Raw genomic sequence first — 23,094 nt, 5'->3', positions numbered from 1 at the left:
TTAGGGTTCCGTACCCAAAGGGTAAAACGGCACCCTATTACTAAGACTTCGCTGTCCGTCCGTCCGTCCGTCCGTCCGTCTGTCACCAGGCTGTATCTCACGAACCGTGATAGCTAGACAGTTGAAATTTTCACAGATGATGTATTTCTGTTGCCGCTATAACAACAAATACTAAAAACAGAATAAAATAAAGATTTAAATGGGGCTCCCATACAACAAACGTGATTTTTGACCAAAGTTAAGCAACGTCGGGAGTGGTCAGTATTTGGATGGGTGACCGTTTTTTTTGCTTTTTTTTTGTTTTTTTTTTTTTTGCATTATGGTACGGAACCCTTCGTGCGCGAGTCCGACTCGCACTTGCCCGGTTTTTACTAAAATACCTATAGATATGTTAAGTATTAACATTATGATATTTTGTAGTTATGTTATATGGGATTTATATTTCTTTAATGATGCTCTCTTGACATTATGCTGACATAGGGTCATTCCAGTGAAAATGACACCCCAGGTGAAAAATTCATGAAATCAATATCTAGACTTCTAGAGGAAAGTGCATGAATCATATTTATTTATTTTAAACTTTATTGCACAGTAAAAAATATACAGTGACAAAAGGCGGACTTAATGCTACACGGCATTCTCTACCATATAATCATATTTATAGGAATTAATAAGTTTGATTCAAATTTTAATAGTTTTTGCATTTTAATAATTTTTAAACGTGCCTATAGTAGTGGATTTGATCATGCCGTCACAAGGTGTCTCACCCATCACAAGCTATGAGAAGCATTTTTATGTTTTTTTTACAAATTGCATAAGTTTCTTTGCATAAATTATACATGTACCTAATTCAGACAATCTCAGAAACAATATATAAAAAAGCTGTTTAGTAAAAGTTGCATAGTTCTTTACAATTTGCGTAGTGTCTCAGGAACCTCGCAGAAGAGGGGCCATTTGATGTCCCACCCGTCACAGAAGCATGAAGCATAAGGACCCTTCTCCGATGGAAAACCGCATATATTCGCATTTTAAGTGTGAATGCTTAAAGCACGAGAATACAAATTAGACCATTGGAGGGTGGATATCATAAATCATACAACTTGTAAAGACAAGGGAAAGTATTTGTTATTAAGATCATTAAGAGTTGTTTGCTGGTAAAACAAAAGAATTAAAAATGTTATTCTCTTTTATAATAGACTTCTATTTACAATTAATTAATACCTAATCCTTATCAAGGGCCAGTATTATAAGGAAAGGAGAGCATAATAACTATTGTAGCCCTGTAACTGATGGTTTATGTTGGATTTATGCAGTGGCGTAGGCGTGGGCGAAGTGGGCCGTCGCCCATGGCCTCGCGCCCCAAGGGGGGCTACGCGCGAGGCCCCTTCTGGCACACTGAAATAAAAGGGCCTCGCAGATGCGATTTCGCCCACGGCTAGAGTAGTTCATGCTACGCCACTGTATTTATGGAAAAGCCTGCCAACACTACAATGTGGTTATTGCAAGGAATTGGGACACTTGGTATTAAAATATAATAAAAATGGGGGGAGGAGGGGTATGTTATTTAACAATTTCGAAGCTGATGAAGTCAGGGCAGTCTTGTGGTAGTTAGTATACGTATTTAATTTCCTCAGTCTCTTGAAGGCGCAGAATAGTAATTTTATATAATGTTGTCATTTCCTTGCTATAAATAGTAAACTGGGTCAAGATTCTATTGATTTCACATTATTGCCTACTTTATTTCGGTTTTGATACATAATTTAAAAATATTTGTGAATAACTCAAAATAAATGCCCTTACCAGGATTCGAACCCGGGACCTCTTGCTTCATAGGCAAAGTCACTACCTACTAGGCCGTCATAAAATCCATTTTGTAAATAAGTTGATGATTTAGCCAAATGTATCATTAAATATTTACATGCCTTCTGTGCAATAACGCCAATAACTGTAAAATGCGTTAATTTTACCTAAATAATAGCCCCCTGTACCCGCTAGGGTACAGTTAGAACAAAGAACAAAAATGAATATTAGGAGAAGAAATAATCCATACATTTTTCGTTTCTTCCATTCCGTTACCGTCATATAAAGTGTATGGGAACTGGTAACGGAATGGAAATAAAAATCATATGAGACTTTTTTATTCTATTTAGGTCGAAAGAACGCGTTAGATAGAAAGAATGAGTAGCCGGGCTAGCGCATGAGTGGCGCGACAGTATCTTGCGGCGAGATAGCCTACCCATCCATCTTTAATTAACATACTTAGAAAAAGACTGGTAGTCTATCTCGCCGCGAGATACTGTCGCGCCAATCATGTGCTAGGCCTACTGAAATAATAACATCAAAAAACCCAAATTAAAAAAAACTTTAAATAAAAAAATTACAGTTGCCATTTCCCTTACACTAAATTTATATTTTCGAGTTACTTTATGGGTTCATGACTTTGAGTAAGCACACCATTTTCTCAAGTATAACATTGCTACTTATTTCCACGCTCGTCGCCTTGTATTATTGTTTTAAATATGTTATGTTACAAGACGCATAACATAACTATTTAAATAATGTTTAAACAGCATGGTCAGGGTCGAATGCGACAATGAGGTTTACAGTAATGTGTATATATTAACATCTATTTAATTTATTAAGGTCCTTTACTGACTATGATACTGATGATAAATTACTCTCAAGTGACTGTGGAATTCAATATGTTTATATGGTTCCACCAATTATTCACCCTTTTAAAATAAATTGTTTAGTTTAACACCGAGAAAATTAAAGAAGCCAGAAAGTCATGTCTTATACTCGTATGTCTTACAACATTTTTAAGTACAAGTCGTTTTTTTTTAGACTCATTGAAATCACCAAAAAGTTGTGGGCACTAAAAACACAGTATATGGACAGACAGTAACCTATCTCACACTGTTTAAGTATTCTCACGGTGTCATTTGCGCCCTTTATTGTGTAACATAATTGTACAAACAGCAACACTCTCACTGTCCATCGGTGGATCTTATTACAAAAGGCATAAAGGTCCCCGATGGACAGTTAACAGTGTGGGCGCTGGTACAGTTTGGGCTTGTGCACAAATCACGCGAGGTTCCACACGGGGAGGGGGGGTCACGATAGATCACGTTGGGGGAGGGGGGTATAAGGAAACCTCACGTGTATTTTTCTACAGTGAACGAAACTATAGTTCGTTTTTTTTAGCATTAGAAATAAGGTAAACAATCTTGATGTGTCTTTTAATTGAAAAGTACATTTTAATAAAAACTTTTTACAAAAAAAAGCAAACCGACTTCAAAAAGGATGAAATAAAATATTATCCTTTTTGAAGTCTATGCGTTACCAACTGATATGTTTGAAGTCGGTGCCAAGCCAAATTTTGAAGCATACCATGATTTTGGTGCGATTCGATAAGGATGTACCTACGTTGGATTGCCTTACACGACGACAATAAACGTACTTTCTGTAGGTACAGTCGACGTTAAAAATATGTTTACACTTTTCGCCTTATTACAAAGGAGTAAGGTGCAAAAGTGTAAATATATCTTTGACGTCAATTGTATCTAAAGCCCCCTCCAGACTATGCGCGTGAATCGCGGGCGAAGCCGCGAACGCGAGTGTGGAGTCGATTTCGCAGGTCTGCGTTCAGGACTCCACACTCGCGTTCGCGGCTTTGCGCCGCGATTCGCGCACGAGTGTGGAGGAGGCTTAAGAACACACCTCAGAACACACGATCAAACCTTCTTGGCGCAGTCTGTACCATGTTTGTCGGCACATTAGTGGAAATCCAATGCATTTTTTTTCGTCGTATTTTTTAAAGAGCATTTCTTACTAATGCTCGAACAGTCTATAGCACGCAAGTGTGAGATTGGGACTGAGTAATTTCCCGTCCCTTATCCAGAGGACTACATTTCAAAATATAAAACAATTTAAGAAATTTACTTTCTTGCCAGATTTCACCTAAAGCGGTTCAGTTGTTTAGCCTTGAAAAGGCGACAAAGAGGCAGACAAAATTACTTACACATTTGTAATAGTTATTAGTGCAGTTTTAATGGGATTTATAGCCATAAAGCTGATTATTTTGACTGGTATTGTTACTACTTGGCTTGGCACCGACTTCAAACATATCAGTTGGTAACGCATAGACTTCAAAAAGGATAATATTTTATTTCATCCTTTTTGAAGTCGGTTTGCTTTTTTTTGTAAAAAGTTTTTATTTTTCCATTTTTAGTTTTAACGCATTGCTAAGAGCGCGACGCATGAATGAAAAACAAGATCATGTTTAACACTAAATTCGTGTACCTATTACTTTAATAAATATGTATGTAATCAGGAATTTTCTCGAGTCCGTCTGGGAAATTATAATTCCTGTCACTACTACACTAAATCCATCCTCCGCCCCGCCACTGGCCCAATCCCTCAACGCCCCGATCACTCAACCTCACAGCGCATCAACCCCTGATCCAGGAACCCCTCGACCCTGAACCAGGAACCCTTCAACCGCCATTCCCCGACCCGTTAATCTCTGACCCCCTAACTCCTAACCCTAACCCCCGATCAGTAGCCTTACCAGCTTACCACGAGTTTGACATTGATATATTCGCTAGCATGTGTGTAACTTACTTCCTATGCATCTCGCTCGTACTAACCTTAGTGTGAGCGAGATGCATAAAAAGTTACATTTAGATGCATAAGACGTTAGCGAATATGTCAATGTCAAACTCGTGGTAAGGCTACAGTTGCAGTACATCAAATTGGTGGTTTTCGGAAGCAAATGCTCGAGTTACTTTAGAAAACCCCGAAATCACTTAACACGTGCCTTTAAAAATTGAGGAGTTCCCTCAATTCCTCATGGATTCCATCATCAGACCAGAACCAAAAATAATACGGAAACGCCTTGGAGGTAACTTCTTCCAAACAAAAAAAGAATTACTCAAATCGGATCACAGGTGCCGGAGTAATAGGTGAACATACTTACATTTAAAGAAATCATCATCATTATCATCAAAATAATCATCATCATCAGGTCTACTTCATCAAATTAGTGGTTTTCGGGAGAAAATGCTCGAGTTGCTTAAGAAAACGCCCAAAACACCATGCATGTGCCTTTAAAAATTGAGGAGTTCCCTCAATTCCTCATGGATTCCATCATCAGAACAGAACCAAATTAAAATGGGACCAACTCGGAGGTAGCTCCTTTCAAACAAAAAAAGAATTACTCAAATCGGACTACGGATGTCGGAGTAATCGGTGAACGTACATAGAAAAAAAAAAAAAAAAAAAATAGCCACAACCGAATACAGAACCTCCTCCTTCTATGAAATTGAAGTCGGTTAAAAATAAGTTACGGCAAATATGTAACAGTTATGAATCTAATACGATCATTTATATTCTTTTGCTTTCATAAGTAAAAGTTACTGATTTTTTAAAAGTGTTTTTCAATTAAAAGACATGTCAAGATCGCTTACCTTCTTTCAAATTCTTTCTAATGCTAAAAAAAACGAACTATACGAAAAAAAAACCTACCACTTGAGTAGATACTTTTTCTCGGTTTCGTTAAACATAAATCTTCACTCTCCACTTCAAAATAGCGAGTCTATTTAACGAAAATAGAAAAATAAACTAGATTTTCTATATACAATACTATTTATCTTAAAATTAGGTCGAACGAAAAATTAAAAAAATATACGGGGTTGTGCGGGGGGTGGGGGGGTAGTCAAAAACCTCACCAAATATCACCAAGGGGGAGGGGGGGTCAAAAAGTAGCCGAAAACACCTCGCGTGCTCTATATATTTTTTCGTGGGTAAAACTCGAGGGATAAGATTAATAATAGATTATTTGTTTCCAGATTGGCAGTATGGCGGAAATAGTGTACCCGCAAGGCTGCAGGCCTATCACCGATGACCTAGGACCCGATGAGCTAGTGCGGAGACTTAAGGTAGGTATCCTGTTTACATACAATCTTCCCGTTCTACCCTTTGTCCCATTTTTTTATGATATTATGTTAGAAACGAGAAGACGAATCGCCTGATCCTGCAACACCAGAGCGGTTGCAAGTACGTTGCCGGTTTAAGATAGGAATACGCTCTTTTCTTAAAGGTTGAAAGTCGTCCCGGAAATACCGCGGGCGACAATTCATTCCACAGTTTAGCTTAGTTGCAGGGTTCCATCCGAAAAAAGCCCACCTTTGTTAACGTAATCCCGATTCACTGGCACAGGCACCAGTTTTTATGAAAATGACTGCCATCTCATCCCAAATGAGGAAACTAAGGCTTAGTTGGGACCAGTCCAGTTTCCCGATGTTTTCCTTAACAGAAGAGCACATGATATTTGTACGAGTCGGGGTTCGAACCCTTAATCTTTAATTTAGAAGCCTCACCGCGAGCCGTGGCAAAAACCCACACGTTATGAAGGTTTACGACGTCAGTTTGTAAACATGACCACTGTTATATTGAAACGAGAGTGAAATTAAAGAATGCTTAAGGTGGACTATTTTTACCGCGTGACCCACATACTGTTATACTAATGTATCGTTTATTCTCACCTTTCTTTAACTAGAAGAATTTTAATGGTCATGACTTATGACACTTCGTAGTTGCAGTTTTGAATGATTCACGATTAGTTTCACTAGACTTATATCGACTCCCCGACTCATATTAGTGCAAGATGCATGTTACTGCGTCGAAATATCGGGAGCTCGAAAACAATACAAAAGGTAATCACGGTTCATGTCCCGGTCGATATAAGTCTATAGTGACTTCGTAGTTGAATTGTAGTGTCTCGTAGTGGTAACTCTTAAATCTCGTAATGGTTATTTTGCTCATTTGATTATAGTTTTTTTTTACTGAGCTAGAGTTAAGATGTAGATGTAGTGTAGGGACGCCCGGCCGGAAGCAGGTGGGCTGTCGATCACGTCACACGTGTCGCGTTCATTCAGCCCAATTCCCGGGAGTTGGAGCTGCAGGTTACTGTCCCGGCGGCATTCCCACACCATTCTCCTCGAATCTTCTTGTTTTCCTGCAGAAAAGAAGGACATCTTTAAGTTCGACGTCCTTTAGTTCGTTTTCTTCCAGTGTGTCTTTACCGAATGTATTATATCGCGAGCAAAAATGCTTTCATTTGTCCGGCTAACCAAATGTTCTGTATCGAATACCGAATGGTCGCATTTCTCAAAATATTGTCGTAAAATTTTGTGAGCCAGTTTTTGGTAATTTTTAAATCTGTCGGATCCATGGGGTTTCTTAAATTCATTTTTCCGACTAGGTAACAATGTTGAGTACTCTATGTGCCAGTGTTACTGTACGAAAGTATGGTATATACTATAGGTTGTAGTCACTCAAATGATTCAGACGTTTAGCTACTGAACTGATTATTTAATTATCGCTAACATGTGCCATACGACACATTAATTATGCATGAACAATGCGCTAGCATAATCAATCGATTGCAAGTACAAATTTCACTTATCAAATCATGTCGATAAGTTTCTTAATAAATGCTCCATAACACACAGTCCGTGAAGAAATTAAATTAAGATATTGTATTATAATTGACCGAGCGTTAGCGAAGGTCTCCATTTCAGCTTGAGCAAAAAGGCTTATGTCCGAATGTTCTCTACAAGTCGTAATTCTCAACCGATTCTAGTGAAATCTTGTGAGCTCTGCGAGGTTCGGCAGTTAGAATTATTCTGTCGTTTCGTTTTTTGGAATATATTCGAAATGGCGAAAATTGGCATAAAGAGGTATAAGACTCAACGAAGTATTTTTCATTTTTTACATTTTGTAAGCTTATCGCGATGTCTACTCGTACAGATTACTGGGCCACTAGATAGTTATTTAGTTAGACGACTTTGTTAAAAAATGTAGACATTATAAGCGAGCATTCCACTATTTTTAAGGAAAAAAATGGAATCCTTATACTCCTTATAGGATCGCATATCTATCTGCCTGTCACAGTCAATTAGCTAGAAACTATTAGACCGACATAGTTGAAATTTAGTACACATTAGAGTAATAGGGCACTTTTCAAACTGAGCTTTTAGAGCACCAGTTTACATTTTTATTTTTTGTCTACAGGCGTTGGCACACACCCTCCAAGGTCTAGGCCAGGATGAGGGCATGTACCAGCAGTACATCCCTCTAGCGATCCACCTCGCCGATGACTTCTTCCTCACCAACCCCTCTCGCGACGTCCAGCTGCTCATAGCATGTTGTATCGCGGATGTACTGCGCGTGTACGCGCCTGAAGCGCCGTATAAAGACCAGGAGCAGGTATGTTATATAACATCCCACATAGAACTGAACTTAAAGCATCTGGCGCTCTTTGCTGGCGAGCTCCTCACCAACCCTTGTCGCGACGTCCAGCTGCTCATAGCGTGTTGTATCGCGGATGTATTGCGTGTGTACGCACCTGAAGCGCCGTATAAAGACCAGGAACAGGTATGTTATATAACATCCTACAGATAACTGAACTTAAAGCATCTAGCGCTCTTTGCTGGCGAGCTCCTCGCCAACCCTTCTCGCCAAGAGTGCGATAAAATAGAAGATGTTCACCATGTGTTGATGAAATGTGTCCGTAATGAGGCGCTGAGGAATGACATGACATTTATTAAATCTACCAACATAGGTAGTTGCAACATCGTCCTGGCATCGCCACTATCAGACGAGGCCAGGTTGATGTGCAAACTATACTTATATGTGATGTAGTGGTGTAGGTAATACTTCACTACTACATCATTATTACTATTAGATCTCATTACGGGGGTGACATTGTCACTGCGTGACAAAACCCCTTAAAAAAAAGTGATTAAAAAAAAACCCTTCTCGCGACGTCCAGCTGCTCATAGCATGTTGTATCGCGGATGTACTGCGTGTGTACGCGCCTGAAGCGCCGTATAAAGACCAGGAGCAGGTATGTTATATAACATCCCACGGATAACTGAACTTAAAGCATCTGGCGCTTTTTGCTGGCGAGCTCCCACCAACCCTTCTTGCGACGTCCAGCTGCTCATTGCATGTTGTATCGCGGATGTACTCCGCGTGTACGCGCCTGAAGCGCCGTATAAAGACCAGGAGCAGGTATGTTATATAACATCCCACATAGAACTGAACTTAAAGCATCTGGCGCTCTTTGCTGGCGAGCTCCTCACCAACCCTTGTCGCGACGTCCAGCTGCTCATAGCATGTTGTATCGCGGATGTACTGCGCGTGTACGCGCCTGAAACGCCATTTAAAGACCAGGTATGTTGTATTCATAGTAGACTAACCTGTTGAGCATCCAACTACCCATTGCAAGCCTTGAGACTTTGCTTGTATGCCTATGAATATTGTAAGATAATGCCATTGTCTACTTCTGGTATCGCTATATATACATTCCGCGTCTTTATGTTGTCTGTATTTTAGCGATAAAGTCAAAAGCTACTGCACGGATTTTCCTGCACTTTTAGTAGTAGTAGTAGTAGTAGTAAACTCTTTATTGTACAAAAATACATATTAAAAATAACATACAATTAGTAAGAAGTACAAAGGCGAACTTATCCCTTTGAGGGATCTCTTCCAGTTAACCTTTGACGTTAACTTTTCACTTACCTATCAATAGAGTGATTCTTGAGGAAGGTTTGAAGTCTATTTCAATAGAACTTGCTAACTATGTAAACAAACAACTTAACTTTGTTGTATCACTGTTTCTCTTTGAATTTTCACACAACCTCATCAAATACCATTGAAACCATACACATATACACTATTGAAACGGTCCGTTCCGTAAAATACACAAATATATAACTGTGTCTTGGATATTTCATTAAAAGTTTAAAATGGGTTCATAAGTTAGGTTATTAGGACCTGTTGGAATTACGGTTTTGTTTCTTTTAAATTCTACAATTGTCTATGATGGGTAGTGTTGTGACTAAAGTTTGTGATATAAACCCGCTGCACACTACCCAACCCACGCTCTGTACCTACCGCCGCGGTTATAAAATACATCAATACATCATTCTTAAGTACTAATTTGTCTTCTGATCGTGATTAAACAAATTAAAAATAAGTAACTACTTGTTTTTTACTTTTGGTATTTTATTATTCGATATGGTTTGACATTAGTAAAGTAGTAAGTAGGAGTCTTGCCCATCACTAGTAAATTCATCATTCAGAGACAATTTCAATATGGCGGTTTGTTTACATAGTTAGCAAGTTCTATTGAAATAGACTTTAGGTGTATAATTTGTTAACCCGCGCGAAGCCGGGGCGGGTCGTTAGTCGTAGCTAAATTTTGAATGGTCAAAGCGGACTTTTTCGCTACAAAACTGATATTTGCAACGGCCTCTGTAAAATGTAGAAATGACGTTAAAACTGATCTTTATCCACAGGTGAAGACAATATTCCTGTTCCTGATCAACCAGCTGCAAGGCCTCCGGGACCCAAAGGACCCGGCCTTCAAACGCTACTTCTACCTGCTCGAGAACCTTGCCTACGTCAAGTCGTTCAACATGTGCTTCGAGCTGGAAGACTGCCAGGAGATCTTCTGCGCTCTGTTCTCGCTCATGTTCAAGATTGTCAAGTAAGTAGACCGATAGCTAGATCTTTATCTCTCGAGAACCTGGCCTATGTGAAGTCGTTCAACTTGTGCTTCGAGCTGGAAGACTGCCAGGAGATCTTCTGTGCTCTGTTCTCGCTCATGTTCAAGATTGTCAAGTGAGTAGTCTGATATCTGTGTTTTAAATGTCGACACATTGTGAGCGTCAGAATAGAAGTGTGTGTGCAAATGTTTTGTCATACCTTATATGTGTACAGTTGTACAGTCAGCAGCAGAATTTGCTAAGCGGGCGAGATGTTCAAAATTACCTTGACGCGCTCTTATTCACTTAACAATAAAGTCGCGTCAAGATCATTGTGAACACCTCGTCCGCATAGCAACTATTGCTGCTGAGTGTACACATTCGCCATAATTTGTGAAGTAGGTACATCAATGTCTGATGTTACTTCAGATAACTTTTATATTTTACAAGGCTGACTTCAAAATGGTAGTTAGTTGTCGTTGTAAAGCGTCGGTAAACACTTTTTGGCACCTTTAAGTCTCTAAGGTCTTTTCGTCTCTGGAAAACCTTAACGAAACTTAAAACTATCACCTTTATTTTCCCAGCACGGAGCACTCGTCTAAAGTGAAATCCTTCATGCTGGACGTGCTGTGCCCGCTCATCACCGAGTCGGACGTGGTCTCCAACGAGCTGCTGAACGTGATCCTCATGAACCTGGTGGAGCCCAACAAGCGTGAGAGGAAGCACGCGTACGCGCTCGCCAAGGAGCTCATCAGCAAGACCAGCGAGACCCTAGAACCTTACATACAGGCGGTGAGTTTCTTATAACTAAAGTTTCGTCTATGGTTGACACGTTATCGGTAAGTTACTATTAGTCTATCTCTAAACTTTATAGTAGTACCTCTCCAACTTCCTCAAGTCACCAAAAGCAAGACTTGCCTCAGAGTTTCCCTTAGAGGCCATTTTGCTAAGATGCCATGCCAGGTAAAATGTTCTACTTAAACCAAGTTCTTGTAACTTCGAATCTCATATTATGGAATACTGAAAAACTGATTTCGTCACGCTTTATAGTCATTATAAAAAAAAAAATGTCTTGGTAAAACATAAATATTGTAATGTCCTTTGAGTTTTTAGAGATATAAACCACCTTAAAAATTGCCAAAGTAAATAATGCTATTAATATTCCAAAATATATAGATTAAAAATTCAATTTGCTTAAATTACTCTATCATTTACAGTTCTTCAACCACGTCCTAATCCTCGGTAAAGAAGAGAAAACCCTCCTCATCTTCTCCAAAGTATACGAGCTTATCTACGAACTGAACCAATGCTGCCCATCCATCCTCATCGCCGTGCTACCCCAGCTCGAGTGCAAGCTCAAATCCGCCCAGTTCCAGGAGAGACTCAGCGCTGTAGCGCTACTTGCTAGAATGTTCTCCGAACCCGGATCAGGACTTGCCAAACAGTACCCAGCCTTATGGCGAGCTTTCCTAGGACGCTTTAATGATATAGCTGTCCCGATTCGAATCAAATGTGTCCAGTACTGCATGCACTTCTTAGTGCACCATCCGGACTTGAGAAAAGATATAACAGAGACATTGAAAATGAGACAGCATGATGCTCACGAACAGGTTAGGTATGAAGTCGTTATGGCTATAATAGCGACCGCTCAGAGGGATTTCCAAGCGGTAGCTGAATCAGAAGACCTACTACATTTTGTTAGAGAAAGAACGTTGGATAAAAAATTCAAAATCCGCAAAGAAGCTATGTCCGGGTTAGCTATGATTTACAGAAAATTCTTGACTGAGGAAAGCGTGCCGCCTGCTACAGAGAAAGCAGTACAATGGATTAAGGATAAAATCCTCCACGGATATTACATGACTGCTCTAGAAGACAGATTGCTCGTTGAAAGACTGTTAAACACTTCTCTCGTTCCTTACACTCTGCCTCCTCAAGTTAGAATGAAGAAGCTATACTACCTTATGTCAAATGTCGACGCTAACGCAACTAAAGCATTTATAGAACTTCAAAAGCATCAGTTGGCGGTGCGTCGCACGGTCGCCGAATGGGTAGAGCTGCACAGAAAACCACCAACACCAGCGGTGCAGAAGGAATTGATCGCTAAAGTGTTACACATAAGCTCCAAATTCCTGCCGGAGTCGGTTAAGGCGCAGGAGTTCTTAAATAAGTTCTCAGCTCATATGAAACAGGCGCCAGAGTTGCTGCAGGGAATGGAGATGATATTGAATCCTAATGTTAGCTGCGAAGTGTGCGTTCGTACTACGGTAAGTTTGTGTATTTCCTTTTGTTAAAAAAATGCTAATCTTATTTCATTTGGGTAAGACTATTAGTACCTACTCGACACTAAATTTTAGTAATTAGTACCTGAACTTAGAGGATATAACCAAACGGATTAGCCATTAACAGGCGTTCCCCTCTGTCGAAAATAGACGGCCAATGGTCATACGCATTGTATCGACTGACGTTTATCTGACATGTCTATTTTTTTACGTTACGTATACATTTGACGTGCCCCTCCCCCGCAAAAATTGGCAGACTGTTTTGTACCCAAAATTACAGACAAAGCGTCTCCGTTTGGTTATATCCTCTAAGTACCTGACTGACGAAGTGACGAATTTTACTACGGCACGACATAGGGGCTGTCCATAAATTACGTCATCGATTTTTGACAACCCCCCCCCCCTTAAAATCATCCAAAAAATCATGCTTCTAATGACCCCGTTTACGTCATGCTACCATCATCCGATGTCCAGACCCCCCCCCCCCCTAATTTGAAATGACGCAATTTATGAATAGCCCCATAGTGAAAATATCATGGGTCGCCATGTTTATACTATTTGGCTGCTGCCACATTTTGCTTTAATGAGAGAGTGAGACGCACTGACACTGGACAAAGAAATTTGACAGGTGGAATACCACCCTCAGACCTAGTGGGTCTGGGCGGCGCCACAGGAGCGCATAAAACAAAATCTTGAGGGATTTTTATTCTTTGATACCGGTACCAATGTTTTAGGTACATAGTTTAATTTTGTCGGAAAGGGCTTGTGCACAAATCACGCGATGTTCGATAGGGGGAGGGGGGGTCACGGAAAAATCACGATAGATCACGTTGGCGGAGGGGGGTATAAGGAAACCTCACATGTATTTTTCTACAGTGAACGAAACTAAGAAAAGAAAAACCTATCACATGAGTAGATACTTTTTCTCGGTTTCCTTAAACATAAATCTTCACTCTGCACTTCAAAATAGCGAGTCTATTTAACGAAAATAGAAAAATAAACAAGATTTTCTATTTACAATACTAATTATCTTAAAAATAGGTCGAATGAAAAAAATCAAAACAATTCATGTGAGGTTGTGTGGGGGGAGGGGGGTAGCCAAAAACCTCACCAAATATCACCAAGGGGGAGGGAGATCACAAAGTAGCCGAAAACACCTCGCGTGATTTGTGCACAACCCCAAACTATTTACAATAAACATTTTTATTTGACAGTCGAACGTGCTAAAGAAGCTCGGCCAGCCCGTGATGACAAACCTGTACTACAACACAGTGAAGATGCTCCTCGAGCGCGTTAGCTCCGTAATGATAGACCACGAGGCCCTGCTCATCCTCGTCGGCTACGTAGAGGGCGCCTGTAGGGGCTCTGACGACTCCATCGCTGAGGAGTGCGGTATGTATCCAATCATCCGCTAGATGTCGTTGAGACGGCCGCGTTGTTTTCTACATCGCGCTAACGATGTGTCAACGTGGAATGCATAAGTATCTAGGGCTATTAAGAACTTAAGCTACCTGTACTACAACACTGAAGATGCGACTCCATCGCTGAGGAGTGCGGTGTTTGTTTACTCTATCCGCTAGATGTCGTTGAGACGGCCGCGTTGTTTTCTACATCGCGCTAATAGTCCGGTGGCCGGCTGCATGAAACAAACCTCATCAAAAAATAGAATATACCTACCCTGTAGAGGTACCTGACATTTAGTAGCTTCCAACGCACTTGGTCGGCCTAGGCTTAACCTGGCAGATTTTGTACAAATGGCAAAAACGTTGGACAAAAATTCATCAAAAAAAACCTCATCGAAAAATAGAGTGAAACTTGTATGGTATTATACCTGACCTTGAGGACAGTAAAAAAAAAGTGGTCGGCCTCACCTTAGCCTGGCAGTTTTTGCAGTCCGACCAGATTTATTGGGTCACGTGAGAGCTACAATTTACCTCATCGAAAAATAGAATGAAACAAACGGATTATAATAGCTAAAATAAGCCTGTTGACGTATGTCTTGGTCGGCCTCACCTTAACCTGGCAGTTTTTGCAGTCCGACCAAATTTATAAAAAAATCATCAAAAATTTTTTATCGAAAAATCGTATGAAACAGGCCGCGTAGCCAAGATGCCAATCGCTTACGCTCCGCAGCGATCGAAACGCAACTGCCACTGTCGCGCTAATATGGAAGAGTGATAGAGAGACATAATGCTTTTCGTTTTCGAAGCGATAGCGATTGTAACCTTGGCTAGGCCGGCTGGTATGGTACGATGGCTGCCTTTGAGGACAGTAAAAAAAAAGTGGTCAACCAAATCCTGTGCTGGCAGGTTCCTGTGTCCGACCAATTTTGTGGTACCACGTGAGAGCTACAATTTTACCTCATCGAAAAATAGAATGAAACAAACGGATTATAATAGAATAAGCCTGTTGACGTATGTCTTGGTCCGCCTCACCTTAACCTGGCAGTTTTTGCAGTCCGACCAGATTTATTGGGTCACGTGAGAGCTACAATTTACCTCATCGAAAAATAGAATGAAACAAACGGATTATAATAGCTAAAATAAGCCTGTTGACGTATGTCTTGGTTGGCCTCACCTTAACCTGGCAGTTTTTGCAGTCCGACCAAATTTATAAAAAAATCATCAAAATTTTTTTATCGAAAAATCGTATGAAACTGGTATGGTACGATGGCTGCCTTTGAGGACAGTAAAAAAAAAGTGGTCGGCCAAATCCTGTGTTGGCAGGTTCCTGTGTCCGACCAATTTTGTGGTACCACGTGAGAGCTACAATTTTACCTCATCGAAAAATAGAATGAAACAAACGGATTATAATAGCTAAAATAAGCCTGTTGATGTATGTCTTGGTCGGCCTCACCTTAACCTGGCAGTTTTTGCAGTCCGACCAAATTTTATAAAAAAACATCAAACATTTTTTATCGAAAAATCGTATGAAACTTGTATGGTACGATAGCTGCCTTTGAGGACAGTAAAAAAAAAGTGGTTGGCCAAATCCTGTGTTGGCAGGTTCCTGTGTCCGACCAATTTTGTGGTACCACGTGAGAGCTACAATTTACCTAATCGAAAAATAGAATGAAACAAACGGATTATAATAGCTAAAATAAGCCTGTTGACGTATGTCTTGGTCGGCCTCACCTCAACCTGGCAGTTTTTGCAGTCCGACCAAATTTATAAAAATATCATCAACATTTTTTTATAGAAAAATCGTATGAAACCTTTATGGTACGATAGCTGCCTTTGAGGACAGTAAAAAAAAAGTGGTCGGCCAAATCCTGTGTTGGCAGGTTCCTGTGTCCGTCCAATTTTGTGGTACCACGTGAGAGCTACAATTTACCTCATCGAAAAATAGAATGAAACAAACGGATTATAATAGCTAAAATAAGCCTGTTGACGTATGTCTTGGTCGGCCTCACCTTAACCTGGCAGTTTTTGCAGTCCGACCAAATTTATAAAAAAATCATCAAAAATTTTTTTATCGAAAAATCGTATGAAACTTGTATGGTACGATAGCTGCCTTTGAGGACAGTAAAAAAAAAGTGGTCGGCCAAATCCTGTGTTGGCAGGTTCCTGTGTCCGACCAATTTTGTGGTACCACGTGAGAGCTACAAATTACCTAATCGAAAAATAGAATGAAACAAACGGATTATAATAGCTAAAATAAGCCTGTTGACGTATGTCTTGGTCAGCCTCACCTTAACCTGGCAGTTTTTGCAGTCCGACCAAATTTGTACAAAAATCATCAAAAATTTTTTATCGCAAAATCGTATGAAACTTGTATGGTACAATAGCTGCCTTTGAGGACAGTAAAAAAAAAGTGGTCGGCCAAATCCTGTGTTGGCAGGTTCCTGTGTCCGACCAATTTTGTGGTACCACGTGAGAGCTACAATTTACCTCATCGAAAAATAGAATGAAACAAACGGATTATAATAGCTAAAATAAGCCTGTTGACGTATGTCTTGGTCGGCCTCACCTTAGCCAGGCAGTTTTTGCAGTCCGACCACATTTGTAAAGAATAATAATTTCTATATTGAAAATATGGTTCTTCGCAGCTTGAACTTAACTTAATAATGCTAACTGAAAAAAGTCATAAGTAAATGAGTCCATGGAGGTCTTAGAAGGCTTTAAAAAAAAAGAAATCATTCAGTTCAAATTTTATTCATAAATCTATCTAATATCTAAATAACGTTTTCTAACTACTGACGTGGTTTCAGAGTAACACTTACGTTGAGATGATGTCTCACAGATGTCAAAAATAAAAAGGTTTTCATCGATTTTTGACAAGTTTTGAATCGTATATCCTACTTTTCCACTACAGATAGAATGAGGAGGCATAACTGACATTTTATCACGCCAGGTGGCGCCTCCATAGTGGAGTTGCTGTCACTGTCAAATCACATACATTGTTTCCAATAAATTGTAAACATTCTCCTTTTTTAACCGACTTCCAAATCCCAAAGGAGGAGGTTATCAATTCGGTTGTATGTTTTTTTTTCTCCACAATACTGCAATAGTGTGCGACAAATTGTGGAAATATACCTATAGGATCTCCCTTTTTTCCCAAGGACCCGATATGCATAAATCGGTGAGAAAAAGCTTTGAGTACCAAAAACTAAGGCAAATGACAAAGACCGTTTGTGTAGGCTGCATTTTAAGGAAGATAAATATTTTGGAAAGAGTAAATACACAGGTAAGCTAAGTTTTAACGAAGTAGTACATAATTTAGGGCATAATGGCTTGGCCACATATGCTGTATTCCATACGCATCATGACTTTGTGTACCTATCTGATGGGCGGGCGTATATGAAACGCCTTCTTGTACATGCAGGTGATCCAGGTATACACCAAAGCTTAGTTTTCAATCGAACACTTGTAATATAAGAGGAAAAACTGCACGTGAGCCTTCCAAAATTTTTATAAACGGTAAAATACACAAGATAACCTCACATATATTAAGTGATTATCTTTGCATCAAATCAGCCTTTTTTCCATCAACTGTAGCATTTCTCCTTCGAAGCTCGGTTTGTAGAAAAGAAATTCCCACCTTTTACCAGTGGTAACTACTGGGAATAAAAATTCCCAGTAGGTACCACCAAACCGAGTTGGTGGTAACTACTAGGAATTTTTTTTCCCAGTAGTTACCAGTGGTAAAAGGTGGGAAAATAATTCCCAGTAGTTACCACTGATAAGAACTTGGTGGTAACTAGTGGGAATAACCCTTTTATTGTTAATAATTACTGTTAATCATAATCATCTTCGGAGTCGAAGTCTGACGAACTTTCCCCAGACTCCGACTTATCTATTGTTATTTCTTGGACTCGCAAAGGCGTTATGTGTCCTTCAAACCATTTGATCTTATACATTTCATCTCTTAATGTCCAGCCACAATGTGTTGCAACAAATTTGATGCAAGTGGATTCTGCCGCACACTGCCACATTGAATTTATGAAAGCCGTCCGTAACAAGCCATACGTCAACAGGTTTATTTTAGCTATTATAATCCGTTTTTTTCATCCTATTTTCGATGAGGTAAATTGTAGCTGTCACGTGGTACCACAAATTTGGTCGGACTGCAAAAACTGCCAGGCTACGGTGAGGCCGACCAAGCCATACGTCAACAGGTTTATTTTAGGTATTATAATCCGTTTGTTTCATTATATTTTTCGATTAGGTAAATTGTAGCTCTCACGTGGTAGCACAAAATTGGTCGGACACAGGAACCTGCCAACACAGAATTTGGCCGACCACTTTTTTTTACTGTCCTCAAAGGCAGCTATCGTACCATACAAGTTTCATACGATTTTTCGATAAAAAAATTTTTGATGATTTTTTTATAAATTTGGTCGGACTGCAAAACCTGCCAGGTTAAGGTGAGGCCGACCAAGACATACGTCAACAGGCTTATTTTAGCTATTATAATCTGTTTGTTTCATTCTATTTTTCGATGAGGTAAATTGTAGCTCTCACGTGGTACCACAAAATTGGACGGACACAGGAACCTGCCAACACAGGATTTGGCCGACCACTTTTTTTTTACTGTCCTCAAAGGCAGCTATCGTACCATAAAGGTTTCATACGATTTTTCTATAAAAAAATGTTGATGATATTTTTATAAATTTGGTCGGACTGCAAAAACTGCCAGGTTAAGGTGAGGCCGACCAAGACATACGTCAACAGGCTTATTTTAGCTATTATAATCCGTTTGTTTCATTCTATTTTTCGATGAGGTAAATTGTAGCTCTCACGTGACCCAATAAATCTGGTCGGACTGCAAAAACTGCCAGGCTAAGGTGAGGCCGACCAATTTTTTTTTACTGTCCTCAACGTCAGGTATCCTACCATACAAGTTTCATTCTATTTTTCGATGAGGTTTTTTTTGATGAATTTTTGTCCAACGTTTTTGCCATTTGTACAAAATCTGCCAGGTTAAGCCTAGGCCGACCAAGTGCGTTGGAAGCTACTAAATGTCAGGTACCTCTACAGGGTAGGTATATTCTATTTTTTGATGAGGTTTGTTTCATGCAGCCGGCCACCGGACTATAACGATGTGTCAACGTGGAATGCATAAGTATAAGAACTTATAGAACTAATAATAACATACATAGTGTTAGAAGATGCTAATAGAACTATTTACCATATCATCATATTTATGCCACCAGCCGGCGTATTATGGATGGTTTTATCCACGTGATAAAATAACTCACTTTTTAACACCGCGGGATAGAAAGTGAGGGACACCGTTTTATCACGCTGTCACGTAGACGAGAGCAACCGTCATATCATATACGTACAGAACGTGGTTTAGAAACTTACTTATAATCTCAAATTAATAGAAAAGGCATCTTTTATAATTATGTTATGTTGGATTTGATGCTACAATAATGCAAGAATTTACTTTTTCCCACAAGGATTGTCACTTTATGGCTAGCCCAATAAATCTGAAGATGGTTACATTATTTACTGATCACATGCATTATTTCTCAGGCACAACACAAAAAGTGGCAGCGGAGCGCGGCCTGAAGCTCCTGGTGATGCTCTCCTTCGTGTTTCCGGCGCATTTCTTACACTCGGACGTGTTGGAACGACTCACAGCTCTATTGGAACACGAGGATGAAACTGTGGCGCCGCATATACTGGCCGCGCTCACGTTCCTTGGGAAATACCGCCCGCTGAGTAAGTAGCTTACCGAATCGTCCGCTAGATGGCGCCAAAGAGAATAGAGTGCATAGAGGCGGATTGTCAAAGTAAATTATGTAGTGTAGCCACTGTAAATTTACTGCCATCTTTCGACAGAAGATTAAAACTGTTAGAACGCCATTTGACTTTGATCCTTATTCTTTCACTGATATGTGTTAACTTGTTAAATATTAATATTAACGCCATCTACTCGACACTAGGCCAAAGGTACGGCGCAATCTTTTCGAGAGATGGCGCCATAACCTTCAGCCTACTCTCGAGTAGATGGTGTTAATATTAATATTTACCAAGTTAACACATATCAGTGAAAGAATAATGATCAAAGTCAAATGGCGTTCTAACAGTTTTAATCTTCTGTCGAAAGATGGCAGTAAATGTACTGTAGCTACATAATTTACCATGACAGTAACTCTCTATTTCAAATTCTCTTTGATGGAGTTATAAATCCGATAAAATAGTTTTATTCTTTACACTCTTACTATAATCAACAATAAATGATCCCATAACTATACCATACGGACATGAGTTATAATTGTATTTGTTAACAGGCGAGGCGTGTCCATCTCTGTTCCCGCGACTGATCTCGCTGTGCAAGGCGTACGCCGAAGTGGGCACGCCCAAACAGGCCAAGAATGCTGTCAGGTAATTTAGTACTTAATCTTAACATCTGACGAACCACGCTCCAGACCTATAGGAGAAAACTTTCTTATAGGGACCGTGCGCGTTGGAGGGTCTGCCATCTTGTGGTCTGAATCGGAAACATATGTGCAAATGTACATTGCCAAAGCAAGTGCTACCATCAACCATTCTCGTCGGTACGTTTCCTTGTGTATAGTAACTAGGTTCTGCCATCTTGTGGGGTACATCGGAAGCATAAACGACACATTTACGCCTCGTGCCAAAAATCTGACGGCTCCTATGCTGCCCCCTATACTTCATGCACGCCCAATAGAAGAACAGTCGCAAAAGTGTCCAGCTGTCAGCTATAAGTAACAGTTCCAAATCACTCCAGGGGGCGCTGGAGTAGCTATAGGGCATGAAATGAACTTAGCCGTTATTGACGGAGTGAAGTTCGCTGTTGAAAATTTTTATCAAATATTCTAGGTATTATATTAACCCTCTCGTGCTTGAGAGGAGGCCTGTGCCCAGTAGTGGGACGTATATAGGCTAAATTATTTTTTCTTCTTCCTCGCGTTATCCCGGCATTTTGCCACGGCTCATGGGAGCCTGGGGTCCGCTTGACAACTAATCCCAAGAATTGACGTAGGCACTAGTTTTTACGAAAGCGACTGCCATCTGACTTTCCAACCCAGAGGGGAAACTAGGCCTTATTGGGATTAGTCCGGCTTCCTCACGATGTTTTACTTCACCGAAAAGCAACTGGTGAATATCAAATGATATTTCGTACATAAGTTCCGAAAAACTCATTGGTACGAGCCGGGGTTTGAACCCGCGACCTCCGGATTGAAAGTCGCACACTCTTACCGCTAGGCCAGCAGCGCTTTTTTTGGCTAAATTATTTTTAATTTTATTTTATTCTAGGTATTCTGGCGCCACCGATTTAAGGATTTTTGACGGACACCTTTTCATACAATTACGCCATGACACTTTTTAACAACGTCCATTTTTTCGCAGATGTCTATTCGTCAACGTACCTGAGCAGCGCTCCGCCATCTTCACGGAAATCCTGGAGACGCTCAAAGGCACGCTAACTCCTCACTCGGAGCATTACCGCACGGCCATAGTGACGCTCGGCCACATCGCCCACAACCTGCCAGAGAGCTTCCCTCTGCACATTAAGAACATCGTCTCCAGAAAGGTCAGTCCTATTCTATGTTTTTGAGCTCTTTATGGGCATTTTCACTAAACTGTGTAAAATTTTATTAATGGTCGGTTAGCAATCGTCACAAAACTGACGTGAATGTGAGTTAATATGTCTTCAAAACGCGAAAGTTTTAAATATTATTATTTATACTTATTCCGAGGCTAAAACGCATTATATTTCTCTAGATCGTGAAGGAGCTCCTAGTCCGTGAAGGCGGCGGCGGGCCTCACGCGCCCGACGAGGAGTGGTGCGCCGAGGAGGAGCTCCCCGAGGAGACGCGCTGCAAGCTCGAGGGGCTCAAGTGCATGGCGCGGTGGCTGCTCGGGCTCAAGCGGGACGAGCTCTCGGCGCAGAAGACCTTCCGCATGCTCAACGCGTTTATAGTGCACAAGGGGGACCTGCTGCAGGTATATATCACTACACTGGAGGAGTGGTGCGCCGAGGAGGAGCTCCCCGAGGAGACGCGCTGCAAGCTCGAGGGGCTCAAGTGCATGGCGCGGTGGCTGCTCGGGCTCAAGCGGGACGAGCTCTCGGCGCAGAAGACCTTCCGCATGCTCAACGCGTTTATAGTGCACAAGGGGGACCTGCTGCAGGTATATATCACTACACTGGAGGAGTGGTGCGCCGAGGAGGAGCTCCCCGAGGAGACGCGCTGCAAGCTCGAGGGGCTCAAGTGCATGGCGCGGTGGCTGCTCGGGCTCAAGCGGGACGAGCTCTCGGCGCAGAAGACCTTCCGCATGCTCAACGCGTTTATAGTGCACAAGGGGGACCTGCTGCAGGTATATATCACTACACTGGAGGAGTGGTGCGCCGAGGAGGAGCTCCCCGAGGAGACGCGCTGCAAGCTCGAGGGGCTCAAGTGCATGGCGCGGTGGCTGCTCGGGCTCAAGCGGGACGAGCTCTCGGCGCAGAAGACCTTCCGCATGCTCAACGCGTTTATAGTGCACAAGGGGGACCTGCTGCAGGTATATATCACTACACTGGAGGAGTGGTGCGCCGAGGAGGAGCTCCCCGAGGAGACGCGCTGCAAGCTCGAGGGGCTCAAGTGCATGGCGCGGTGGCTGCTCGGGCTCAAGCGGGACGAGCTCTCGGCGCAGAAGACCTTCCGCATGCTCAACGCGTTTATAGTGCACAAGGGGGACCTGCTGCAGGTATATATCACTACACTGGAGGAGTGGTGCGCCGAGGAGGAGCTCCCCGAGGAGACGCGCTGCAAGCTCGAGGGGCTCAAGTGCATGGCG

At 41.2% G+C, this 23,094-nt stretch overlaps 1 protein-coding gene across 1 annotated transcript in view; it reads left to right on the top strand.

The window, feature by feature from the left end:
- Positions 1-23,094, top strand: part of LOC134800825 (sister chromatid cohesion protein PDS5 homolog B) — a 61,207-nt gene that overhangs the window by 914 nt on the left and 37,199 nt on the right. Inside the window, exons 2-11 of the mRNA XM_063773382.1 lie at positions 5,850-5,939; positions 8,077-8,271; positions 10,368-10,558; positions 11,141-11,348; positions 11,774-12,820; positions 14,050-14,227; positions 19,816-20,004; positions 20,577-20,670; positions 21,664-21,847; positions 22,039-22,260. Coding sequence (XP_063629452.1) covers positions 5,859-5,939; positions 8,077-8,271; positions 10,368-10,558; positions 11,141-11,348; positions 11,774-12,820; positions 14,050-14,227; positions 19,816-20,004; positions 20,577-20,670; positions 21,664-21,847; positions 22,039-22,260 — 2,589 coding nt within the window. The 5' untranslated portion in view covers positions 5,850-5,858. The remainder of the gene's footprint in view (positions 1-5,849; positions 5,940-8,076; positions 8,272-10,367; positions 10,559-11,140; positions 11,349-11,773; positions 12,821-14,049; positions 14,228-19,815; positions 20,005-20,576; positions 20,671-21,663; positions 21,848-22,038; positions 22,261-23,094) is intronic.

The sequence above is a fragment of the Cydia splendana genome, chromosome 20 (genome assembly GCF_910591565.1).
Source record: "Cydia splendana chromosome 20, ilCydSple1.2, whole genome shotgun sequence".
NCBI lineage: Eukaryota > Metazoa > Arthropoda > Insecta > Lepidoptera > Tortricidae > Cydia > Cydia splendana.
This window is presented reverse-complemented; position numbering and strand designations above follow the sequence as displayed.